The sequence below is a fragment of the Meleagris gallopavo genome, chromosome 15 (assembly GCF_905368555.1).
Source record: "Meleagris gallopavo chromosome 15, MGAL_WU_HG_1.1, whole genome shotgun sequence".
NCBI classification, from domain to species: domain Eukaryota; kingdom Metazoa; phylum Chordata; class Aves; order Galliformes; family Phasianidae; genus Meleagris; species Meleagris gallopavo.
Genome location: NC_139418.1, coordinates 6,731,468 through 6,754,169, shown reverse-complemented (window position 1 = coordinate 6,754,169; position 22,702 = coordinate 6,731,468). Strand labels below are relative to the sequence as shown.

Genomic DNA, 22,702 nt, shown 5'->3' with positions numbered 1-22,702 from the left:
AGATATACAGGTGGGGGAGGAGGTGGGGGGGGTGATGCATGTGTGTGCATGCACACGCACGTGTGTTAAGAGCAGTCAGCTCTTAAATGGGTCTAGGAGTAGTGGAGCCAGGCTCCACCCCTTCCTGCAGCACAGGTGAATTGCCTTCACCTGTGCTCCCGTGGCTGACTCACTGCTCGCCTCAGGTGATCAAACAAAGGTTCAGGCTGTGATTCAGCAGCCCCATACAGTGAGAGAACATGAGGAGCAATCCAAGCACAAATTATTATGGTATTAAGTGAATACCATCACTGATGTTGTTCTTTACTGTATCCACATTACTACTAAATAAATCAATAAATATCAATAGAGTAAAACGTATGTACATTCAGAAATGGTTTCCTGGAAAATGTGATAAAGGCAAACCCTGATATAACTAAGAGCAAATATTTAAGCATGCCTTGATGTAGAATCTTTAATACATTTTATTTCAGCAGATGATGGGCAAGTTGAAAGGGTTGAAAAATTATTTTCAACACAGCACAGCCAGTGCTGTGCCTCCTCATTTGTGGCGTATTTATTTCAAGCTTTTCAATGGACCCAGATACAGAAGAGAGCCCCCTCTAAGAAGAAAATTAAGGCCAATGCACTTGTGTCCGGAATTAGGTTTCTCCATTCCATGTGACTAGCACAGAAATAATAACTAGACAACAAATTGGTTCCATGCTGTTCATAGCTGGAACTGACCATGGACTGAAGTTGTCTATTTCAGAATAAGAATAAATATTCAAGATAAAATGGTCTCTTCCTGTAATGCTCAGTTATTTATTTCTCCTTGAAGTTTTTTGCAGTAGATATTACTTGTTAAATCAAATCCTTAACGATAAAATTGCTTTCTTTGAATATTCCTCAGAGTTACAGAACTTTTTCCTATCTTTGGATCATTTCCATATCAAATGGAAGATAAAAGTATTTTTTCTCCTGGTGTTTTCATTAAATTCTCTGAATAGTTTCCTCCAGACTATCATAGAGAAGTACTTACACAGGTTGTCTTAGAAATATGTACTATCTAGTTACTACTATTTGGAACTTACAGACTATGCTTTATAAGAATGATATGGAAAGGACAAGAAAAATTCCAGAGCATAAGCAAATCACTGGAAAAAAACGAAACTGTTCATCAGGAAGTGACCTTTAATATCTAACAATAAAAGCCCTAGAGGAAACTAAACCACAATTTAAAGTTAAAGCAAAATGGATTAAAATTCAAAGAACTGCCTCACTGCTTGCATGGCTTTATTCTACCAAGAACATGTTTTGCCAAAGGAATGAATCAGGCAGAAATCAAAATAATCTTTTGGATGTCTACTATTTAATAGTGTGGAATGTTCTCTTGTCAAGGTCACCTAACTGTTGTATATCATTACTGAAGGGGAACATTAATTAAAACCACTGATGATGAATACTGCATCTTCAGATGTTAATAAATGAAACTAAATGCTTGTTAGATTTTCCAGAAGTCAATCACAGCTTTAAATTAACTATCACACTAAATACACCAAACTGGCATAGAGTGCTTCTTCTAAAACTGGTATCAGAATACAAATTTAACAGAACAGTAAATTTACACAGCATTTTGAGAACAGTATTTTTATTTTTATTTCTTCTTATAATGCTATTTTAGAGCCAGCACATTTTCTCAATTTCTCTCTTATTATTAGAGCCAAGATTGCGGGATTTTTTTTTCTTTTTCATTTGCTTGTATTTTTTGCTATGATATAAGACATTCAATGGAGTTGATCTAAGTTAAATATTCCACTTTTCATTCAGTAATCAACCTAATGTGGTAAGTGCAAGATTAAAATTTTTAGAGCATAAGCAGGTTTCTTGCACTGAGTGTCTATGACAAGCAGGAGTTCCATTGTGACAACCACAGTGAAATAAGCAGTGTGCTGTAACATAACACAAACAGACCCAGTTACTACTAATATTTATGTAGGTTGCTCCAAAAGTAATGCCTCCTGTGTATTTCCATAGAAACTACAACAGATATAAAAACCAAAATAACACTACTTGACAGAGCAAATTCTCAGCTCTGAAACACTATTTTCCAACACAGTCACCACCATTAGCTATATATTTTCATCAGCAATGAACTGAGCCTGCATGCCATGCTCATAGAAGTCTGCACCAGCAAACCCTCTACTGCCAATACTGAAAGGCACCACCCACTGTCTCACTGTGTCCACATCCACTTTTTCCACATGGAGGAATTCAATTACACACTTTTGTTTTATACACACTTCCATGTCAGATGCCATTTTGTCAGACTGCTCCTCTGCTGCCATCTGTTGTAATGCAACAAAATGTAAAAGAATGTTGGCAGGAAGGTTCAACCTCTATCCCACCAATATCTGCCTCTGACATCATGGGCCAACATAATAAAACAGGAGGCATTACATTCAGAGCAGCCCTCATAGAAGCTGCATCGGTCCCCACTAATAATGTGCAATGTCTTTCTGTCATTCAAGGACTGTTGCACTGAAGTTCCTCTGCTTAGACTTCAGAGGAAAGGGCCAGCAATTAAGTTATTAGTTTAGGCCCAGAGAAGCCTGATTTGAACTACAAGCTCTTCTGCTTACTTCTTGGTGACCAAAGGAAAGACGCTTGCTCCAAATATCCAACATTAGTCTGATGTCTAACTCACTGATTTCAACAGATCAACAGACTATTAGATAATTGTGTTACTTGAACATGAAGTTAAGCTTCATATAAGCTTGGATTTTGGGTGATAGCTCGCACATTCAATCTGCTCATCATTTTTTTTGAGTATTTATCTATCAATACATTTTCCTTCCTTGTACATCACCTCCCAAGTTCAAGCAAGATCGATGACTACCTGAGCGCAGTTCAGGTGGGCAAGCACCCAGGCAACAAAGGTACTGCTGAGAGAGGGAGCAATAGTTAAATTGGATATGATGAAATTACACTTTCTATGGATTGGATGTGTTTTAGACCATTGTAAAGATCATTTATATTTCTCTTTGAAATCTCTAAATTTCAGTTAAAAAAACTCACTAATGTTCCTTATTATAGAGGGGGATTTTTTAAGAAAGAAATCTGGAGTAAACTTTGAAGCAGTGGAAACTAAAGGATTTTGCTAATAACTTCCTTATCTCTGCTCAGTTCTTGAAAGATTATCCCTGGTCCAGGACTTTTAGTTTCAGATACTTAAGTGTTTTGAATTTCCACCTTTTACTACACATTACATCTCTAGGATCTGTGGCAGCAAAAATAAAAAAACCCAAACTTTTCCAGCAACAAGAATAATTAAAAAAAAAGGTGAAGCTGGAAGGGTAGTAGAAGAAAGATTAGCTGTCATACAGAGCATCTTTGTTCCCTCCATTCCTTACACGGTCACCTGCACCACTGTTTGGATAATTACCCCTGTGCAGAAGCATGCTTTCTCAATTAACTGAGAACTTCTAGTCTTGCCAATGTTTGCTAAATTATTTGGTATCAAATTTTGTACCAGCTGGGCCCAACTCTTTTCCTTACTCTCCGGTAGAGTTCTCCTAATGCTTCAGAACTGGGAAGTCATTGTGAATGAATATATCTTCTCTTGCCATCAACAAGTTCAAATGACCCTATTAATTCCTGCCCAAGTACTGGACAAAGCAGCCAAAAACACTGTAAAATCTCTTCACTTCCTTGCTGACTGCATAGGAAGAAAGACAGAAAGACCTCAAATTGTTGACAAACAGAATTTTGCTAGAGAGAAAAAAAAAAAAAAAAAAAAAAAAAAAAGGATGTGATTTTCAATAAATTATCTAAGCCCCCAGATAAGTCACTGGCCATCTGGCACTTGGCAGAATTCTAACTCATGAAATTACTTTGGTGAAGCTGTGGGTTGATACACTACATTGTTTCTCTTTTGCTTTTAACTGACTTATAAAGCTGAATAGTTTGCAAATTCCATCACAACAAATGAAATAATGACGCCAGTCTTCTTCACCCTCTTTAATCTATTTTTTAACAGCACTTTTTGGCAATCCACAGTGACATGCTGTAGGTGGGCTACCAGCTTAGAATAACTTTTATATGTCTTCTGATTTCATGAAGCATTTGAAATAGAAGACTGTAGGAGGGAAAACCCTTTGCACATACATTACTTTCAGGTTGTGCTGTATATGCCCCTGTATAGTTGCAAGATGACAATATTAACGGTACTAAAATTAGGGATAATATTTAGAACAAAAATTTTCATGAGAGGCTTTGCAGTTCTGGCTTTCCAGAATATCATGCGCTTGGCAGCTGATACCAAGAACAGAGCTGATAATTTTAAACGTAATCTAAAATTGAATTTGAATAACAAAATGAACAAGTAAGTAACATACTGTAGACATCTGAACAATAATAGTATGTTCCTAGCCAACAGAACAGAATACGTATATTTCTTCATTTTTAAAAGAACTGATGATGCCAGAAACTGAATAACTCTGAACTCATAAAGTTGATAGAAGTTTTCTCTGGTGAGTGTGCCAACACTTACTGCTTTGGAAATTTTTTTCATCATTTCTGGAGATTTCCAAAAGCTTATGTTGAAATATGTTACTGACTGTGTTTACATAATAAGAAAAAAAAATGGGTTGAGTAAGCAACAGGAAAAGAAACATACTGTTACATACAAATAAAAATAAAGGTGTACAGATTATTACATAATTCAGGATTATGTGATGTGAAAGAAGAATATTATTGGCAGTGAATGAAATCAAACTCCTGCTAGTATAGACAGGGCTAGAACAGCACTCCACATGTTCCAGTGTAGTGGGTTTTTTAAAGGATGGGAGGGAAGGAATTAGAAAGTAACTCAAATGAACCTAAAAATATTACTTCTATATAAACACTGAATGATAGAATAATACTTGAGTTTATGAATGTTGCAAATATTATCGCTACAGACAGGAACATTTACAATTTAGGGTTTTGAAAACCTAGTACAATTTCCTAGCATTTGTCTATGTATACTGCCTTTATATGACAGGAATCTGTTCTCAAATATGACTGAGAGTTTGATATATTTTACTTTTTTAAAAACAGAAATTTTAGCTTTTCTAACAAAACAAAAAAAACAACATAAATATCTACAAAATAGAAATACCCAATATATAAAATATATATAAATGAAGATGTGAATATTGTTACCTACAGACACAATGTTCCTATTTTTATTCCATATAAAAATAGAACATTATATACATAATAGAATATTATATACATAATATACATCTTATCTGCCAAACTAATAAATAGAATCCATTACTGCAGCAGCTAAAGCTCTTTTTTTTTTTTTGTGGAAAATAAAATTCAACATTTGTGCATCAAAGGAAAACAATTACGTACCTGAAAAATCTCATACACTGTCTTGTCATTTCAATATATAATTATAATTAAGTGGGTAACAAGACAATATATTCTGTTTACAATGAAAATTAGTCATATACTGATTAATTAAAGATAACATAATAACAAATACTAGCCATGTTTTCTTAGTATCTTCAATCAAATATTGAACAAAGGTAACAAAATAGACTTTCTTTGCTGTGAACAGCTTTTAGACACAATATGAATAACATTTTGGTGTGATGACTAAGTGAAAAGAATAATGCTTCCATTTGCATTACAATTTTTTAAAAATGAGATACCACCTGATATGACAATGATGGCTGAAAACTTCGAAAGAAATCAGAAGGAATAATTGAATCAGCATATTCAATTTGCTTTTTCCTATTCTACTAAAGAATATAATTATTCATAACAATTGTCAGAAGTGCCTCTGGTAGCAAAATAATTCTTCACAATCAAATAAGCAGGCTGGAGAAAATATGCTACAAGTTATGGAAACATTTAAGTGGGTAAAGAAGGAAGCAAAATTCTGAACCAATCTTACTACACCTGCCATAAATGTGCCAAGTACAGAACTTCTGTCATTATGCCTTGATTTGCATTCTTCATGGAAATCAGAAAATTATGTGCTTGTTGTGAAGAACGGCTCATTTAATCATCAAGATTAGTTATAAGTATCACTTAATAACACTACCAAACTGGTAGAGGAAATGATAATTTGATTATAAGTGGTAGATCTGCATACAGTAAATCCTGTTATGATGTCATAGGTTTTTAAGAGGATTCAGCTTGGTTTTGAGCTAGAGAGAGCCACTGTGATACTGTGCACAAGAAGAAAATGCAAATGGCTGACCTCTAGTACCCAGAAGCCTAATCTAAGTTCTTGCTAGAAAATTTATCTGTGCTCCATCAGTGCTCACACCTGAGATCAGAACTGGCATACGTAGTTCATACACACATCAAGAACTTTTTCCTCTGAGACATTATAGTACATTTTGAAGGGATAGAGAAACATTCTTTCTAACTATGTTTTATGGACAAGGAAATGAAAATACAGTCTGTAGCAGAACAGGTAGAACACGTCACATCTCACCTACTTGTACATTACCTTCTTCATTTGATACTCTTGGATCAATCCTGGAAGCAGGACATCTTTGCTTCCGGTCATTTTCTTCTTAACCAGCTATCCCTAGAAATGAGATATATAATAAAGGGGTATTTAGCAGGAAATACATCAAAGACTTTCAGAAAAGGTAGGTGGTCCATTCGTTTTTCTAGTTCTATCTGATTCATGTTGAGAATTAAAGAGACTTTCCTGATGACCACAATACAGACATTCAGCTTAGTTAAAAGAACTGACAATCTCCAGGGCAAATGGAGAGCAAGCTCCTCACTCCGCGTTACCCAATGAAACTGGAGCCTAACTGAGCTTTTTTGGCAGCTCCTTGGGAGTGCACTGCTGCGGATCTCCCCAAACGACCCTGCACTTGCCTGGGATGTGGCGCCACGAGCACTGGCCCCATGCAGCCCTGGTGCGGTGTAGTGTGAGAGGTGCAGGCTGCGGGAAGCCTTTGCTTAGCAGCAGAGGGTTGTGAGGTCACAAAGCCCCTCTGTGAAGCTGTGTAGAAACCTAAGATCACCGTCTTCTGCTATGAGGCGCCATGAGGCTGTGGGGATTCAAGACAACGTTCAAAATAGAGGCTGAAAAACAAGTCTGACAGGGTGTGGAAGAGAATAGTGAGAACAGAGGCTCTCTCTAGGAGACAGGAGCAGAAATGGGGCTCGTAATCCCCACCTGATGACGACCTTGACCGGAGGAGAAGCATGTGAATAGAAGAAGCAACTTGTGGCTCTGATTGTATAAGCACTTGAAGGAGCAGTTATGTGAAGAAGACTTGTTAAGTGTTCTGTTGACATGTAGGGGAGTAGAAAGTTACCGGCTTGAGATGTATATAAGGGATGTTAGAACCCACAATAAAGGATCTGAATAGTTCACACATCTGAGTCTTTGGTTGCAAATGGCACTCACTGTGTGGTGCAAAAACATGCAAAGGATGAGTGAACCACTGGAGGATCACCGTTCCTCAGGACATAAAGTGAGCAGTTGGTAACCATGAGAAATTCACTAACGAAGGAGCAACAAGTAAATCTTGAAGTATTACAGAAAATTTTAAAATCTCAGATTTGTATCTGCCATAGCATTAGTCACCTTTCTTTACTGGACAAGAAAAAATATCCCCGATTTTCCAGCAACTGATTGATGTAGTGGTTTGGGACAAAATCCTGATTCTCGGGCAGATGATAACGAAGCTGCTATCAAGCAAACCAAATTACAGCTAAGTCTTCAAGATTACGTAGAGGAAGTGGAAAAGGAGGAGGAATCAGTTTCTTGAGAGAAAAAAAGAATCAAAGATTGTTTTTAACACAGACTCAGGAATTGCTCCTTGATTCTTGCCAACAGATTTTCAGATTGTCCTGTGTAGGCTGTATGACATGCCAGACTACTGGAGTCTAGAGAAGTTAACCCCACGTACTATAAAAACAGAAAATGGACCTGCATATACTTCTAAGGCCACTCAAATTTTCCTTCAAGAATGGGGAGTTACATGTTACAGGCGTTCCCCATTCTGCCACTGGACAGGCTGTCATTGAGTGTGCTTAATATCAGTATTAAGACTGATATGCAGTCTTAATAAACAAAAAAGGGGGAGTGTGGGAGACACATGGCAAGAAAGATTATGTAAGGCTTTGTGTTAATTCTTTTGAATCACAATCAGACAGATACCGTTTGAGTAGACAGACATTTTGGCCCTCCCCAATGCTCCTTTACGCATCTGAGTCTTTGCCCTCCCCAATGCTCCTTTACGCATCTGAGTCTTTGCCTTCAGACACTCTATGAGGTCACCATGTTCTGATGACTGAGGCTGTGAGGCTTTGTGAGGTCACAAAGCACCACAGTGAGCCTGTGCCCCAGCACAGGCACTATTCCGGCACTTGCAGTGGCTGCTGCAGTGGTGGTAGCAGTGTTGCACGTGTGTGGGTAACCATGGTCCCAGGATACCTCCTCCTCCTTCTCTTCCTCATGGCCCTGCAGGCCTCTGGCACGCAGGCTGCTCCGTGGCAAAGATTGAGAGCAGGTGAGTGAGTAGAGATGAGGCCAGCATCGATGGGCAGCACACGGCTGCATCTGTTGCACTGCGGTGCTCTCTGTGGATGAAGCCCAGGCCCTCCATATAAAGGCCCTGCTGCAGGCCTGAGGAACAGCCAGGAGAGCTTTGGAGCAGTTTCTCACTGCCCAGGTGCAAGTCTTCTCCACAAGAAGCATGGATGATCGTCCTATTGCTCTCACTAGGCCCTTACTTTGTGTACATTACTTCCCTGTACAAATGGCATGAGGGCTGGATGCCCATCCAGTCCTCGAGGGGTGTTGCACAGGGCCTGCAAGAGTTTTCTGAATGATGCCATCTACAAGCCAGCAGGCCGCTCTGCAGCTTTCGAAATCCTGACCCACATAAACATTTCCTGTTATTACCTGGCCAACTCATAACAGGTTACTAAGGATGAAAGAGATCACAATATATAGTGAGGATATTTCTCCTTTATGCTTGATTACAGGTTCTCATGTTCTCTTGTTTGGTTACAGATGTGCACCCAGAGAGGGCTTTACCAGCCCTTCCACAGCCTTCTAAATTTGATCCAAGCTGGCATCCCAGAAGTAGGTAGTCAATCTTTACTGACTTTACAGACCCACATCTCCACCCCCTGTCATTACCCAGCCACTTCATGACACGTCACTAAGGATGAAGGAGATCACAACATACATTGGGAACATTTCTCCCTTGTGCTTGATTACAGTTGTGCTTGTTGGTGATGAGTACAAAGTTCTGTGGCCTAATCCTCCCCGCGAGCCTCAGGGTTATTCTGAAGGTAAGCTGCTTGAAGAAATGAGCATTTCAGTGTTCCTTTTGTGTGAAATGTAACTTCATCTTTCCTTGGCCAATGTACAGACATGGAAAAGAGCAGATTAAGAACAGGTTAAGCTTGGTGACACTTGCCAAGTGCTTTGTGAAAATGTCCTTGCTAGCCACTGCAGTACTTTGCTGCTTCCAACGCCTGCTAAAAAAACAGCTGGCATACTGAAGTTGCATTTGAACCTGATGTGGGCTCCATGAAACTCCTGGCATCCCACGTGATTAGTTTTGTACCAGTACATTGCTAGTGCAGGTAACTCTTTGGAAGATGCTCTTCCAAGCACTGTAGAACAATCTTGTGCTTGAACTGCATTCACTGTTATTTTGATTAGAAGAATTCTACTGACATAGTTCACTGGAAATTCTCTGTCCTGTATTTGTTTAAAGATGTGGCAGTAGATGATAGCTATCCAGCTTTCCAGCTGCGTTCCAGTACTGAACATCCAGGCGATCACATGGATATGTGGTTTCTTACTTTCTTTGAGAGCTTTCAGGCCAAATGCAAGACAGGTGTCTCTGCAGGTTTGAAAACTGCATCTTGCATGTGTGTGCCCTGTCACTGCATGATCCCTGATATGCTCTGCTATTCAGTTATGCTGATGTCAATCACAGTATGTGATGGGAACTTCTTATGTTTTCATATTTGGTTACAGATATGCCCTCAAAGAAGGCTCTTCCAGCTCTTCCGCAGCCTTCGCTGGATCCAAGCTGGCATCCAAGAGGTAGGCAGTCAATCTTTATTGACTTAACAGAATAAGCACTACTTTTCTGTATTTTTTTCATGCAAAATTTAACTTCATACTTTATGTTAAGATACCCAGAGAGCACATTATCTAGCATCAGCTAGAAGAGGAAAAAAGTCCCAAAAGACATCTGAAGTCTTAGAGAAAACTGTGAAGAAACTGGTGCAGGTAGATTTTGGTGAGTCCCAAATCTTTTTTTTCTTAAACTTTATTGATGTATTTGTAGAAGACTTGCCTCCTGAAGATAGCATCCTCCTGATGAGGAACAGATACTTATAATCCAACTCTCATGCTTTCTTTCTAAAGACCCGTCCACAAAAACTATGCAGCAGGAAGGAAACCGTCAAATGCCGCCAGTTTCTGATGTAGATAGAAAGGCAATGCATGAAACTAGCATGCCAGGTAAGTGCTGTTCCCTGGCCACCCAGTGTCACAAACCAGAATTACTGTGTGTCAGTTGGCCTTGGCCCCAGTCAACCTCTCATGTCACCATCTAAACCTGAATGTGTCAGTACAGAGCAAGTGCTGTAGAAGAAGCCAGGAATGGCTCATGAGGATGGCTGTTGTGGAGATCAGTGCCACCAGTGAGCTAGAGAGATGCTTGTAGACCTCCATGGAGTGTGTAGACATTTTCAACTCCCTACTGTACCCAGTTCCCAGGTCTTGGGAACATTGGGAATGCTCCCTTTTTAGAACTGGTCAATTTAACGGCTGTGACCCAAGCTGTGTTGCACTGGGGTCAGCCTTCCCTCTGCTGCTGCCAGGTTGGAGTCTAGCTTCCACCCTGGGAGGCATCCTTGGAGGGTGGTCAGATGTGCTCTTTGGAGAGCACGAGCATTTCTGCTCCAGCTCTTCCCCCCTTGGATGAAGACTGGACTCTTAATACCCAGCTCTAGCCCATAGTCTGGAGGAACAGATCAGTGCAGCCTCCCACTGCGATCCTTCTTGTCCTTTGTTGCTAAGACACCATAGATGGAGGAACCCACTACTGCATGAGATCTTTTGGACATGTGAAGCAGACTGCTAGATTATCTGTAGCACAGAACACGATATTGAGTTGAATTTTCTCTTTTCCTCTAGAGTTGGACTCTCAGAAGAACACAAAAGCAGGCAGAGACAAACGTCTGCGGTTGTATATTACATTGTCTTCAGTGGTCCCGATGATGTTGCTGTCTTTGCGTCTGACATTTTTGATTGTCAAATTGTATCGGAAGAGAAAAGAGCTGTAAGTTGGCTTTTCCGCAAAAGTCCTCATTGCTTCAATTGGCAGTGAAACCCCTGAAGAAGCTTGGCCAAGTCAGCTGTTGGCAGTAATCTGCCGAATTCCTGTTGTAAGATTTTTTAAACTGGCTTCTTAATTCCCACATGATCAGTAGTATTTTCTGAAATCCATTCTTACAGAATGAAAGAGAAAGAAGAGACAGCACCGGGACAAGCTAACACTGACGCTGCCTCGATTGGACAAGATCAAACTGGAGATGTAGCGTCAAGGGAAGAAACAAAATGATACTCTTACCCAAGAAGATGAGAACATCAACAACAGCCTCAGCCCATACCCCAGCACTTCTGCAACAGAGTTCACTCAGTTTTACAGCAACATGAGTGCAGATGCCTCACCTCTAGCAGCATGTCCCAGCAGCTCTCGTATTGATGGTGGCTATTCTCCAGACATCCACATCTTGCAATAAGACCTCCAACTTATCTAGGAGGCAAGAGGTGGAAGGTGAGAGGTGGGTGTTGCTGTGTGGCAGTCAGCATCACTTTGTGGACATCTTTACACTTGAAACCATTTCTTCGGAGCTGTATGCCTTCTGAAGGGAGTGCTCAGGGTGTTTACTGGTGGAAAATCTGGCCTGTGACCAAATAACTCCAGCTTGGTATGGGAGATTGGGGGATGATACCACTGTATCCTGTGAAGGCAAGATACAAGTGGGCACCTGCCTGCTCCCTCTTATCTGCTGGCAAGGCCCAGAAGATGGGAACAAAAGGAGTTCCTTCTGAGATCCAAAAGCCAGAAGCTGTCACTCCAAAAGGAGCTGATGTGACCACTTCGGACTTACAAATAAGTTTGAACTGTCATTGCACAAAGTTGTTGTTGTCTTCAATCAAACAACAACCTCCAATGACCCATCACAACTGATCATAGCATCAGATCACAGATCAGCATCAGTACTATGAACAACACTGGATCCGTGGTGGTGACTCTTGCTTTCTCCGAGGACTCCTTGCTTTTATTTCCTATCTCTTTTCTATCAACCGGCTTCCCTTCCCCATCTCTCTAAGCAACTGGGATTTATAATAAACTGGTTGGGCTAACATTTGACACTTTATGTCTTAATCTCGCCACTGGGTACGCATACGTTAAAAGAACCTCCTCCCCCTTCTATAAATTGGAGTGAGACAGCTGCCACCAGGCACTAACCCACCAGAATGGATGTGCCAGGGAGACTTGATGTCCAAATGGCTTCCCTGAGCTGCCGTGAATCAGGGCAGGGAAGAGGCACTCAGAAGGATGGCTGACCACTGCTGACCACATCAAAGAGAAACAATGTGGTGACAGAGGCTGCAGAGTTGGAGCTGAGAAGTCATAAATGAGCAAAAAGCAGGAGCGGGGCTAGGAGGGAGAGAGATGTGACATCAGTAACAAGAATGGCCATAAAGATGGAATAGAGTATAATGAAACAATTAAAAATTAAATGTTTATTCCATCAAGTAAACAAAGCAGGACCCCTGTAATGAAAGACAGAGGTATATCTCAGAAGCTGTAAGATACATCCTCCTGGGCATGTGTGCAGAGGGAATGTGCTACACTTGTAGGTTCAGCATCCACAAAGCTGCAGAACAGCCTGGGGCACATTTAAGGGGGAACCTGGTATTCCCTGCCAGGAACACAGGCTGTCATCCCCTTCAGGCTCCGTATGTTTGAGTCACGGGAGAAAGTGCAGAGCTCCCCTCATTATGCATACCAGGCCCACCGATGCCTGACTGCACCCTCCATACCTCTTTCTTCAGAGTTGGATGAGGAAGTGGGATTTCCCCCTCAGTCCCATTCTCCCATGCAGTTCTTCTTCAGTGCAGCCCAGAGAAGGGGTCCCGAAGACCCAAGCGGTAGCATGGACAGTGATGCTGGATGTGGATATTTCCCAGACTTGAGGTACCTGGTCCAACAGGGCTCACCAGCAGACCATGGCCACCATAGCCTGAGCATGCATGTCTCTGGAGGCTTCCTGGCAGACCCCCTGCAGGTGTCACAGGCCAGAGATTTGAGCCCGCCAAAAACCCTCTCCCCCAAGGTTGTGTCCAACAGAGCTGCAGAGCTCTGAAACAGGGCGTGTCCCAGCTCCCTGAAGGCAGGATCACCTCAGGAAGGAACAACTGTTCCTTAAGGTCATCCTGCAGCAGGCCAGTGAATTTAGTCTGTGCAGAAGTGCACAGCACCCACCTGCACAGGGCTGAGAGCCCTTGTTCCTCAACTGGGGAGGTGAGAGTAGTGGGAATGCAGGTGTGGTCAGAGGAGCCCTTGCCTCAAAGCCTGGCCTCAAAGCATTGCCACCCGAAGCCTGAGAGGACAAGTACCCTGTTGGTGGATGCCCAAGGAAAGGCTGCCCACTCTGTCCTGCCTTTGTCTTGAGATTTATCTTGACTGGCAGAGAAGTGCCACACAGCTGCTCACTCAAAGCAAGAACAATTGGCATAAAAATCACAGAATCATAGAATTGTAGGGGTTGGAAGGGACCTCTAGAGACCATTGAGTCCACCCCACTGCCAAAGCAGGCTCCCTACAGCAGGCTGCACAGGTAGGCATCCAGATTGGTCTTGAATATCTCCAGAGAAGGAGACTCCACCACCTCCTTGGGCAGCCCATTCCAGTGTTCCATCACCCTCATCATATATAAGTTATTTCACATACTGGTACGGAACTTCCTATGTTCCAGTTTATGGCCAGGCAGCAAATGGGAGCCTCAGTGCCCCTGAGCAGGGAGTCCTCAGTTACTAAGACCCTCCATCCCTTTTTGGTGGCACTGGTATTGATGCAGTTCCCCAAGCAGCCCCACTCCCTGTGCTTATTACTTCCTGTGTTCTTGATGTGTTTCTTGGGGCCTGGGTTCTGACTGCTTTACAGACCCTCATTCCTTTCCAGCTTGAGAGCCTTGTATCTGTTTCTCAGGGACACTGCAGGGGTTGGTGGCACTGTGGCTGTTGAGGGCAGACGCCTCCTGCTTCGAGCAGAGATGAGGGCCCAGCCCTGTTCTCTCATGGGTTGTCAAGTCCTCTGTTCTGCAGATGAGCAGCTGGATTGGCTACGCTACTTCTATTTGCGTGGACTTAGGAGAGGGCTGCCAGTCTGCAGTAGGTGTAGGTTCACTCCTCCTCCTATGTGTCTCCCTAAGACATTCCCAGGAGCACCTCGTGCTGCTGATTTCTCACTGCAGCCTGGCCATCTGCTCAAGCAGCTCCTTGAGCAGGATACACCTGCACCCATGACAGACCTCTCCTTCCTCAGGACCCAGGGCAACTTCCAGATTCCAGAGCTCCCTCACAATCAACAGTCTGGACTGCCACATGACCCCTTGGGTTGCCCACATGAGCCCAGAGAGGCTGTGTCCTCTTGGTCTGGGTCGCTGCCTCTGCCTGGCCCCTGTGATGGGTGCCCACCATGGTAATTGTAAGAGGCAGCAGCACCCTAGAGCTCTCAAAGGAGGGGAGAGGAGAGGAGAGAGAAGAGGAGAATAAATGACCCTCCCTACTCGCCCTCCCTGCCCCAGGGACCCCTCCAGGGAGCCCGGTGGGCAGCAGAGGAAGTGAAGCCTTGGGCTGGGCCTCGGCCTCTGCTGCTTAAAGGGCCGGCTCCTGGGATCTGAGAGCTGCTGGCAAGTGGGCAGTGCTGCAGTGAGAGCTCCGCCCAGGAGCAGCTCCTCCAACAGTGCAGCAGGGCAGTTAGCACTCCCTGCAGGTGACAAGGGGAGCAGAGAGAACTGAGGGATGACATATATATCAGACAGAGGGAGAACAACTGAGAGCTCACTGAGGGATGAAATTTCATAGAATCACAGGATGGCTTGGGTTGGAGAGGGCCTTAATGCCCATCCAGTCCCGACTCCAGATCAGGCTGCCCAGGCCCCCATCCATTCTGGCCTTGGGCATCCTTAGAGAAGGGGCACCCACAGCTATCTGGGCAACCTAGAGGAAATGATTTTTTAATTACTTGCCTGAAAAAAAAAGTAAAGGTAAAGAGACAGCTTCTTCAGGCAGATAAATCTGTTAATGATGAGCCTCATTCACAATACTCTTTAATATAATGTTATCATAAGAGATTACATAATGTAAGGATCCAATATCTGTTGGAAAATACTTCATTGAAGATGTTCAGTAAGAGCACAATACTACACAGCTACAAAAGCACACAAACAAAAACATAGAATGACATAAACAAATCAATTATTTATGCATTCCTTTTTGCACGGATGAAACTGACCCACCAGAGTTACACATGGAAGTTACTTTGATTCATATGACATTTTGACTAGCTTATTGTAAATGACATTCTTTGAATGGCAGGCATCAAAAGGTAAAGGAAAATGGCTACTTGTAATGTGAGGGAGCATCGCTTCGCCAAAAGCTGTGAATTTAATGAAACTAATTTTCCATATGAGATAGGTGCAGCCATAAAGAGCTTTATGGCTATATTCTGAACAGCTGCTTGGGTCTTTTCTAATTGCAGACAAACTAAATTGGACAGTGAAATATGTTTTATAATTGTATAAAAATTAGATTAGACAGGAATAGAGAGAAAACATGTACCAAATGAATAAGCAAGAAAAGTTTTTTAGCTAGTAAATGAGTGAAGATCATCTGACACCAATATTAAATTTTACCATCTAAAGACTCATTCTGTTTTGTGGCTCAGTAGATTCACTACAGTGCACAATTTTGGGGCAAGTAAATGCATATTTTGGAAATGATTTTTTTTTTTTCTTTTCCCCTTTCTTCATCATCTGTTCTATTTATATCTTCAGTGCATTTTTCCAGACTCAGTAAAGGATTGGAAGACCTAAAGTGAACTTTGATTTTAAGAGAAGGCACTTACATTTTGCCAAGCAACTCTTGACCCCAGTCATTCAGCTTCTGGGACCTTGATGCAGCACAGATGCTGTCAGCAAGAGATCCCTGATGTTCCTGATTGCCCAGCACCTGTTGCACACCTCTGAAATGTACAGTACTTCAAAAAACATCCCAGATTGCAATTGCTCTCTCAAGCAGGCATGCAGGTCCAAATCCAGTCAAAAACTGAAGTGAGCACCTCATGTCACTGTGTAATACCACTAATCTGAACCTGTTCATGCTTTGTCAAGCTGGGACTGCCTACAAAGTGAGCGCTTTTTTCCCCTGAAAATCTTAATATCAAACACAATTTCATTCATTAGACACTCAGATTGGAAGAAAGTGCACCAAGATGGGGAAGGCAGTCCATCCTGGGCATGCTGTGCAGATGGAATGCTCACCTGAAGTGCTGAGAAGGACTAGTGAAGGAGGCTGGTAGGTGATGTGTCATTTCCCTCATCATCAGCACAGCTTTCAGAGCGCAGTAGATTGTTGGTGGTGCAGCTTCCACTGTCATGGAAGGCATAATCTTTGTTAACACACTTTCTATGGTAACAAAAAGCTCTCCCTCTCAAATCTGAATCAGCAAAGTGTGCCTCATGTGTTTTATCAGATAAATTATTCCTTCCTAAGTAAAATTAACAAAATATCTGCAAATTCATTGGTTAAAACACAGGATCTGGCACTGATGAACCTTTCCAACAAATTTTGAGAAAATAATTTCAAGTTATAAGTAGGATTCAGATCTATAAGCAGGAGTCAAAGTAGCTGAGAGAAAAACCTGAGCAATAAAATGATCAAAACTCTGCCTTGTATCCTCCAGAACAAATTAATGAACAAATGATTAACTTCTGGGACTCAGGAAGTCTCCTATTATCAGATTATTTTGCAAAATTTATTCTAATATTCTCTGAACTGCCAGCTACTTAATATGAAGTCAATAAAAATTCTGGGTTAAGTGAACAATTCTTTCATAAGGCATTATAGTGGATAATATATATTGTTGTGATTTAGCGAAATTAAAATATATAAAAAACAAACAGGTGAGCTATTAGTAATATCCCTTCCTAAATGTTTTTTGTCTCATTACAGCCACTATGTTTCACAGCAGAGATTATACAGGCGAGTCTACTCTGGTTTTCTTTTCACACAATAAAATAAACAGTGCATCCTGAATTCACGTGAAAGTTCCTTGGCAATGTTACAAAATTTTGGATAGTAACTGAGCTCCCAAATAAAGTGTTTGATATTGGAGAAATGAGGCGTGAAGTGCAGTAAACAGCTTCGATCCAGGAACTAGAGACACTTGTCTTTCCTTTGGGGACAGGCTGTGGCAGTGTCTCTGATGGTTATTACAGGGGATTTAATTTGCAGATGAATAGTGCAGATCTGATCGTATGAAATAATTGATTAGTAATTTCTTTCAAATAAATGCAAAAGCCTTAAAAAACCACAAAGAGCAAGTAGCCATAGCTATAGGTATCCTTGCAATCCCAATTTAACAGATCAAGCATTTTCATGTTGAAACCGGTGGCTTTCGCAATGAGATTTTCAGTTGCCGCAAACACAGAGAAAATAACTCCCATTTAAAAGGCTATCTATTTACTTCATTACTGTAAATGAGCTTGGATAAGAGAGTATCAACAGAATCTTTCTACTATTGAAAAGCTTGCTATTGACCTTTTTAGTTTTCCTCCTACCACTTTATGTAATATCAGAATCTAAAAATGCTAACTTTGGCCATCTGTTCTTATTCCTATTTCCAGCATACTTTTTTTGTTTTTGTTGCATTCCCTCAGTTTAACTCGTTTTAGCAGTACTGAAACTCATTCTGTGACATTCTGCTACAGGGAAAACCCATATTTACTTCTATACAATTTAATACACTCAATCAAACAACGAATATTCAAATTCTGGAAATAGCAAGACTTGAAAAAGAACTGTGGGGAAAAAAAAGAATCTACTGATAAACACAGAACCAAAATGTTAGAGAGCAGCTGTAATGAATGTTACAAAGCAGAATGAGTATTATAATTAGCCTCTAGACGCTACAAAGCAATATAGGATACACTGCCCAAATCAACAAATGGAATAAAGAAAAAAAATATTTAATTACGCTAAAAATGAATGGACATAAAGCTAGAAAACTGTAAAGTTTTACAGTTTAATAGTATATTCACTACCAAAAGGAGAACAGAAATGATGAGAAATATTTGCATATATGGATGACATTTCAAGAAAAAAAAAGGGTGGAGGGAGAATTTTCTATTCTAGCATTTTGCTTTCTATTCTGAGGAGAAGGATAAGAATAAATGGAAAAAAAAAAAAAAAAAAAAAGAAAGCTGGCCTAAACCTGACTGGAATTACCTTTGGGATATTGATGCCAAGAATTCCCCAGCTGCTTAAGCACATTTTCTGTCCCTACTTTGAACAGTGTAAAAGAACCAGGGTTGGGAGCGTGATCTGACAAAACATATCTGAAAATTCAGTTAAACCATCCATAAACAAAATGAAAGGATGCAAATAAGCAAACATGTTGTCATATATAAATAACTCTGGGTCATGTGCGGTCATCTGTCATTTAAAAGAGGCCAATTTATTTGTTTTCCCTAGATTGCCTTTCACAGATGTTGCAAGAGAAATTTTGCCCTCTGTCTTTCTGCAGGATTGTGACTTCAACGTCCACTAGGGAGGATTATTCTGAGAAACAGTCTCTCCATCTGTTGTCTCTTTCAAACAGTGTTAAGCAATTTTTTTCCTCCCTGGGAAAGCTGTCCATACATTCCATTTCTACCATGCAGCAGAAGCCTGGAAGGAGCACCTAGGAAACCTATCTGAATGGAGCAGTTTCAAATACCAGTGTTTGTTTAATTGAGAATAAGAATAGATTTACCTTCATACGGAAGATTATATACATAAAGAGTGCATCTTTTAACGCACCATAACCTCTGGCTTTTAATTAAATCCCTTGATACCTCAACAATATTGTCTGCTGCAAAAAAGGCCACTTTCTGTTCTCCCTTCCAGCAGTGAAGCTGTGCTGGAGACGTGTGGGACCCAGCAGAACAGGGCTGCCGTGTTGCTTTTTCACATCCTTCAGGGCAAAAATACTCAAAGAAGTGCTGGGGCAGCTGCCCGTTTCCATGCCTGAGCACTTAAAGCCAAACTCTGGGCCACAAGATAAGCTTATCTGTTTCAAGACTGGAAAGAAAGAAATTTCGCATGTAAAAGCTAATGTCAGAAACATTAGGCTAATTAGCTTTAAAACAAATTAAAACCTCGGAATTTTTTATTTCCCACTGAGGGAAATTTCAGTTTTAGATGTGAACCTGTGAGCTTGGTCCCACCTCTCAGTGTTTTTCTTAGAATCTGTTTTGTAGGGCCTGATGAATTATTAATAAAGAAAGAAATAAATGCCTTTCTGCCGGTGGTTATGCAAACCCGCTACCTCAGAGGCACAACATGTTGCTTCTGATGCTGAGGGCGTTGCTCTGAAATTATAAAAAAACTTAATTAAAAAACATCTCTGAAAAAATTCAGCCACTTTATTTTGAATAACTAGTTTAAATAAGGACACTGGTGTCTGCTGCTACACATGCAGACAGAAAAGCAGCAAAACAGCATTTATTCCTGGATACCTTCTGAGATCACTGTTGTTGACGTGGTCTGACAAATATGAAAGTGTACAGTCCATTAGTTTCTTGGCTTTTTCTTTGTGAAAAGTACAAACAATTAAATCAATATTTGCTGAAACAAACAGCTCAAAAGTCTTAAGAAATTAAATCTTGGTTTTAACTTCTGTCTGAGACATCTTTCTAAAATAACGGGAGTGTGTACAATTAACCCAATAACTAAGAAGTACTTGAAAGCCTCCTTCTAAAGTTCTCTTGCAGTGTCAGTTCAGTATTAGATCAGTACTATCTCAACTGGGCAAATTTGGGGATTCTCCCATTTTAATTTCTTCCTGACCCTGTATATTTGAAAGTGGTAGTAGACACAGAGATTGTAAAAAATGAATCTTTCTTATAGTAGTCTTTTAAATTCCATTTCTCTTGCCTTGCTCTAGTTTTTATTAATATATAAATTAATATTTGATTTAATGCAAGCCTTTGGAATAATAAAACAGACTTCAAAATAAGCAATGCCATCTAATCATGATTATGATGTTATCAATTTTAATTGCACAGCTGTTTAATAATTACCATTGATAATCATTATCCTAACCTGCCTAGACATTATAGTGTTTAATATATTTAAATTCATTTGAACATTTGTATTTTTGCAGTTATTTCTGCTCTAAAATTAGTTTTGTTTACACTGAAGTACTGAAGGGATTGTGTTGATAGATTAATCCATTAGTTCTAATCACAACAGCTCCTCTGACTTTGCAATAAGAGAACTGGAAAACTAAACTAGCAAGCTTTGAAACTGAAGGCAGCTTACAAATTTTTGGGTTTTTTTTTCCTTCTTTTTTCTTTTTTTCTTTTCTTTTCTTTTTACCCAGATCTCAGATTTCAGCCTGAGCTGTTAAGAGTTTCTATGGCAGCTCTTCAGAAATATTTTGTGTTTTCAGTCCCAATTCTGAAAGCTTTGTAGTGCTGAAGAGAGTAAAATACTAAATTAGAATGATTTTTTGTCTTCCTATTATTGTATGGAGTCATAGCATCTCCCAAAATCTCATTTCATATGAAAAAATAAACTATGGCAGCCAATAGGGAAACGTTTCTTCCAGTATACGTTGGACTTACTGAGTGACATATATGGATGATATAGAACTGTAGCACTATATTTAGAACTATAGCACTATATTTATATTTGGGGGCAACAGTGTTCTTGTAAACTTAGAACTATGGGGAAATATATGTAAAAGCTCAAATCAAGTCTGCAACTGAGATCATCAGACAATCTACATTTCAGTGGAAAAGGGATAATTCAGAACTCACTTCTATTTTATTGTTATACTGTTATATTGTTATTGTCTGTATAATTTATAGGTGCTAAGGAGGATAATATAATAGAAAATTTACTATAAAAATATTTACTATTAAAAATTACTAATATTTACTATTAAAAAAAAGGCAAGCAAACAGGGAAGGGAAATAAGTGTATTGTAATTCTCTAGCAGACACAATGATCCGAAGAGATTTCTGATGCAGTTACAGTTCTGAGTATGTTGTAAGTAATGTCAGACCAAATACCGTGAAACACAGTAAGTTTATTTTAGAAATATTATCCTGAAAATCATTACTTAGCAGTGGGCTTTCATTTCAGAAAACTGAACTTGAGAGGGAGAGATGAAAAGAAGCTATAGACTTTATATAACATCCTAGGAAATCACTTTTTTCTTCACTTTCTTTTGATCTTGTTCGCAGTACTCCCCATTTCTCATCATTTTTTCTCCATTTGCTTTTTATCTCACATGCCTAATTTCTCATTACCTTCAATATGTGTTGTTTTCTCATTTTTTTTCTCATTTAAATCATTAAAAATACATCTTTTTATTTAAGTGGCTTCAAATATTTTCACTGCCCTTTAACCTACTAAAGGAATGAATTTCTATGGGTCCTTACAGATAAAAAGATATTGGCTTTTTACTTTTATGTTTAAAAGCTTCTTTTAAACATATTTAATTCTCTTTTGTTTAATTGCAGTCCATTTTTTAATATAAGCCTTCAGCTACAATTTATACACAGCATTTCTCAGTCATTGGAAACAAGTGAAGGGACCTTTATATACCTGTTAGACTTCAGCAAACTGTTCCAGTGTTCCAAGGTTCCTACCATAGGACTTAGATTTTTTTATTTCTGAATTTAATTAATCGGTACAGTATACACAGTTAGAAGTTTATGCTATGCACATACTGAAAGCAAACTTCTAAAAAAAGTATGTAAATAGGTTGAATGATGACTGATCCCAATTATACTGGAAATGATTGATTGGAACTCATCCTACTGAAAGTACGTAGGTTGCTTTGAAAATAATGTCTCCTATTTATTTCAGTTTTTCAGCTAGAAAACACTATTCTTCAACGTAGTCACCACCAGTAGATATGCATTTTAGTCAGTGATGAACAAGAGCCTGCATGCTGTACAAGCAGAGCTGATGCAGTGTTTCACAGCTGCTATGACAGCAGCATTGCTAGGAAAATGTTGCCCACTTCTACCCAGTGCATCTTTCATTGTCCCAAAGAGATAGAAGTCAGAAGGTGTCAAATCTGGACTATATGTGAGTGTGGTAGGAAAGTGCAGCCAAGACTGACGGTGTGGTTTGTGGTCTTCAAACAATTACCAGGCCTGGCTTTACCACGTTGCAAGAGAAAGGTTGCCTTCTCCTCTGGCCTGACTCTGGAAGTTCAAGCCTTTATCTTAGTCCTCATTTCAATGTAGTGGTCAGAGTTGATGGTTTGTCTGGGTTCCAGGAGATCCAGAAGGATAACCCCTTTTCCATCCCAAAAAACTGTACATCACAAGATGCTGAGAGCTGCATCTTGAACTTTTTCTT

At 40.2% G+C, this 22,702-nt stretch overlaps 1 protein-coding gene across 1 annotated transcript; it reads left to right on the top strand.

Moving 5' to 3' along the window:
* Window positions 1-8,299: 8,299 nt before the first annotated feature.
* Window positions 8,300-11,606, top strand: LOC116217208 (uncharacterized). Its single transcript, XM_085236927.1, has 9 exons — window positions 8,300-8,522; window positions 9,029-9,100; window positions 9,241-9,312; window positions 9,744-9,814; window positions 10,009-10,078; window positions 10,170-10,277; window positions 10,406-10,501; window positions 11,180-11,324; window positions 11,501-11,606. Exons 1-9 carry the CDS (start codon window positions 8,300-8,302, stop codon window positions 11,604-11,606), a joined length of 963 nt encoding a protein of 320 aa, XP_085093053.1.
* The last annotated feature ends 11,096 nt before the right edge of the window (window positions 11,607-22,702 follow it).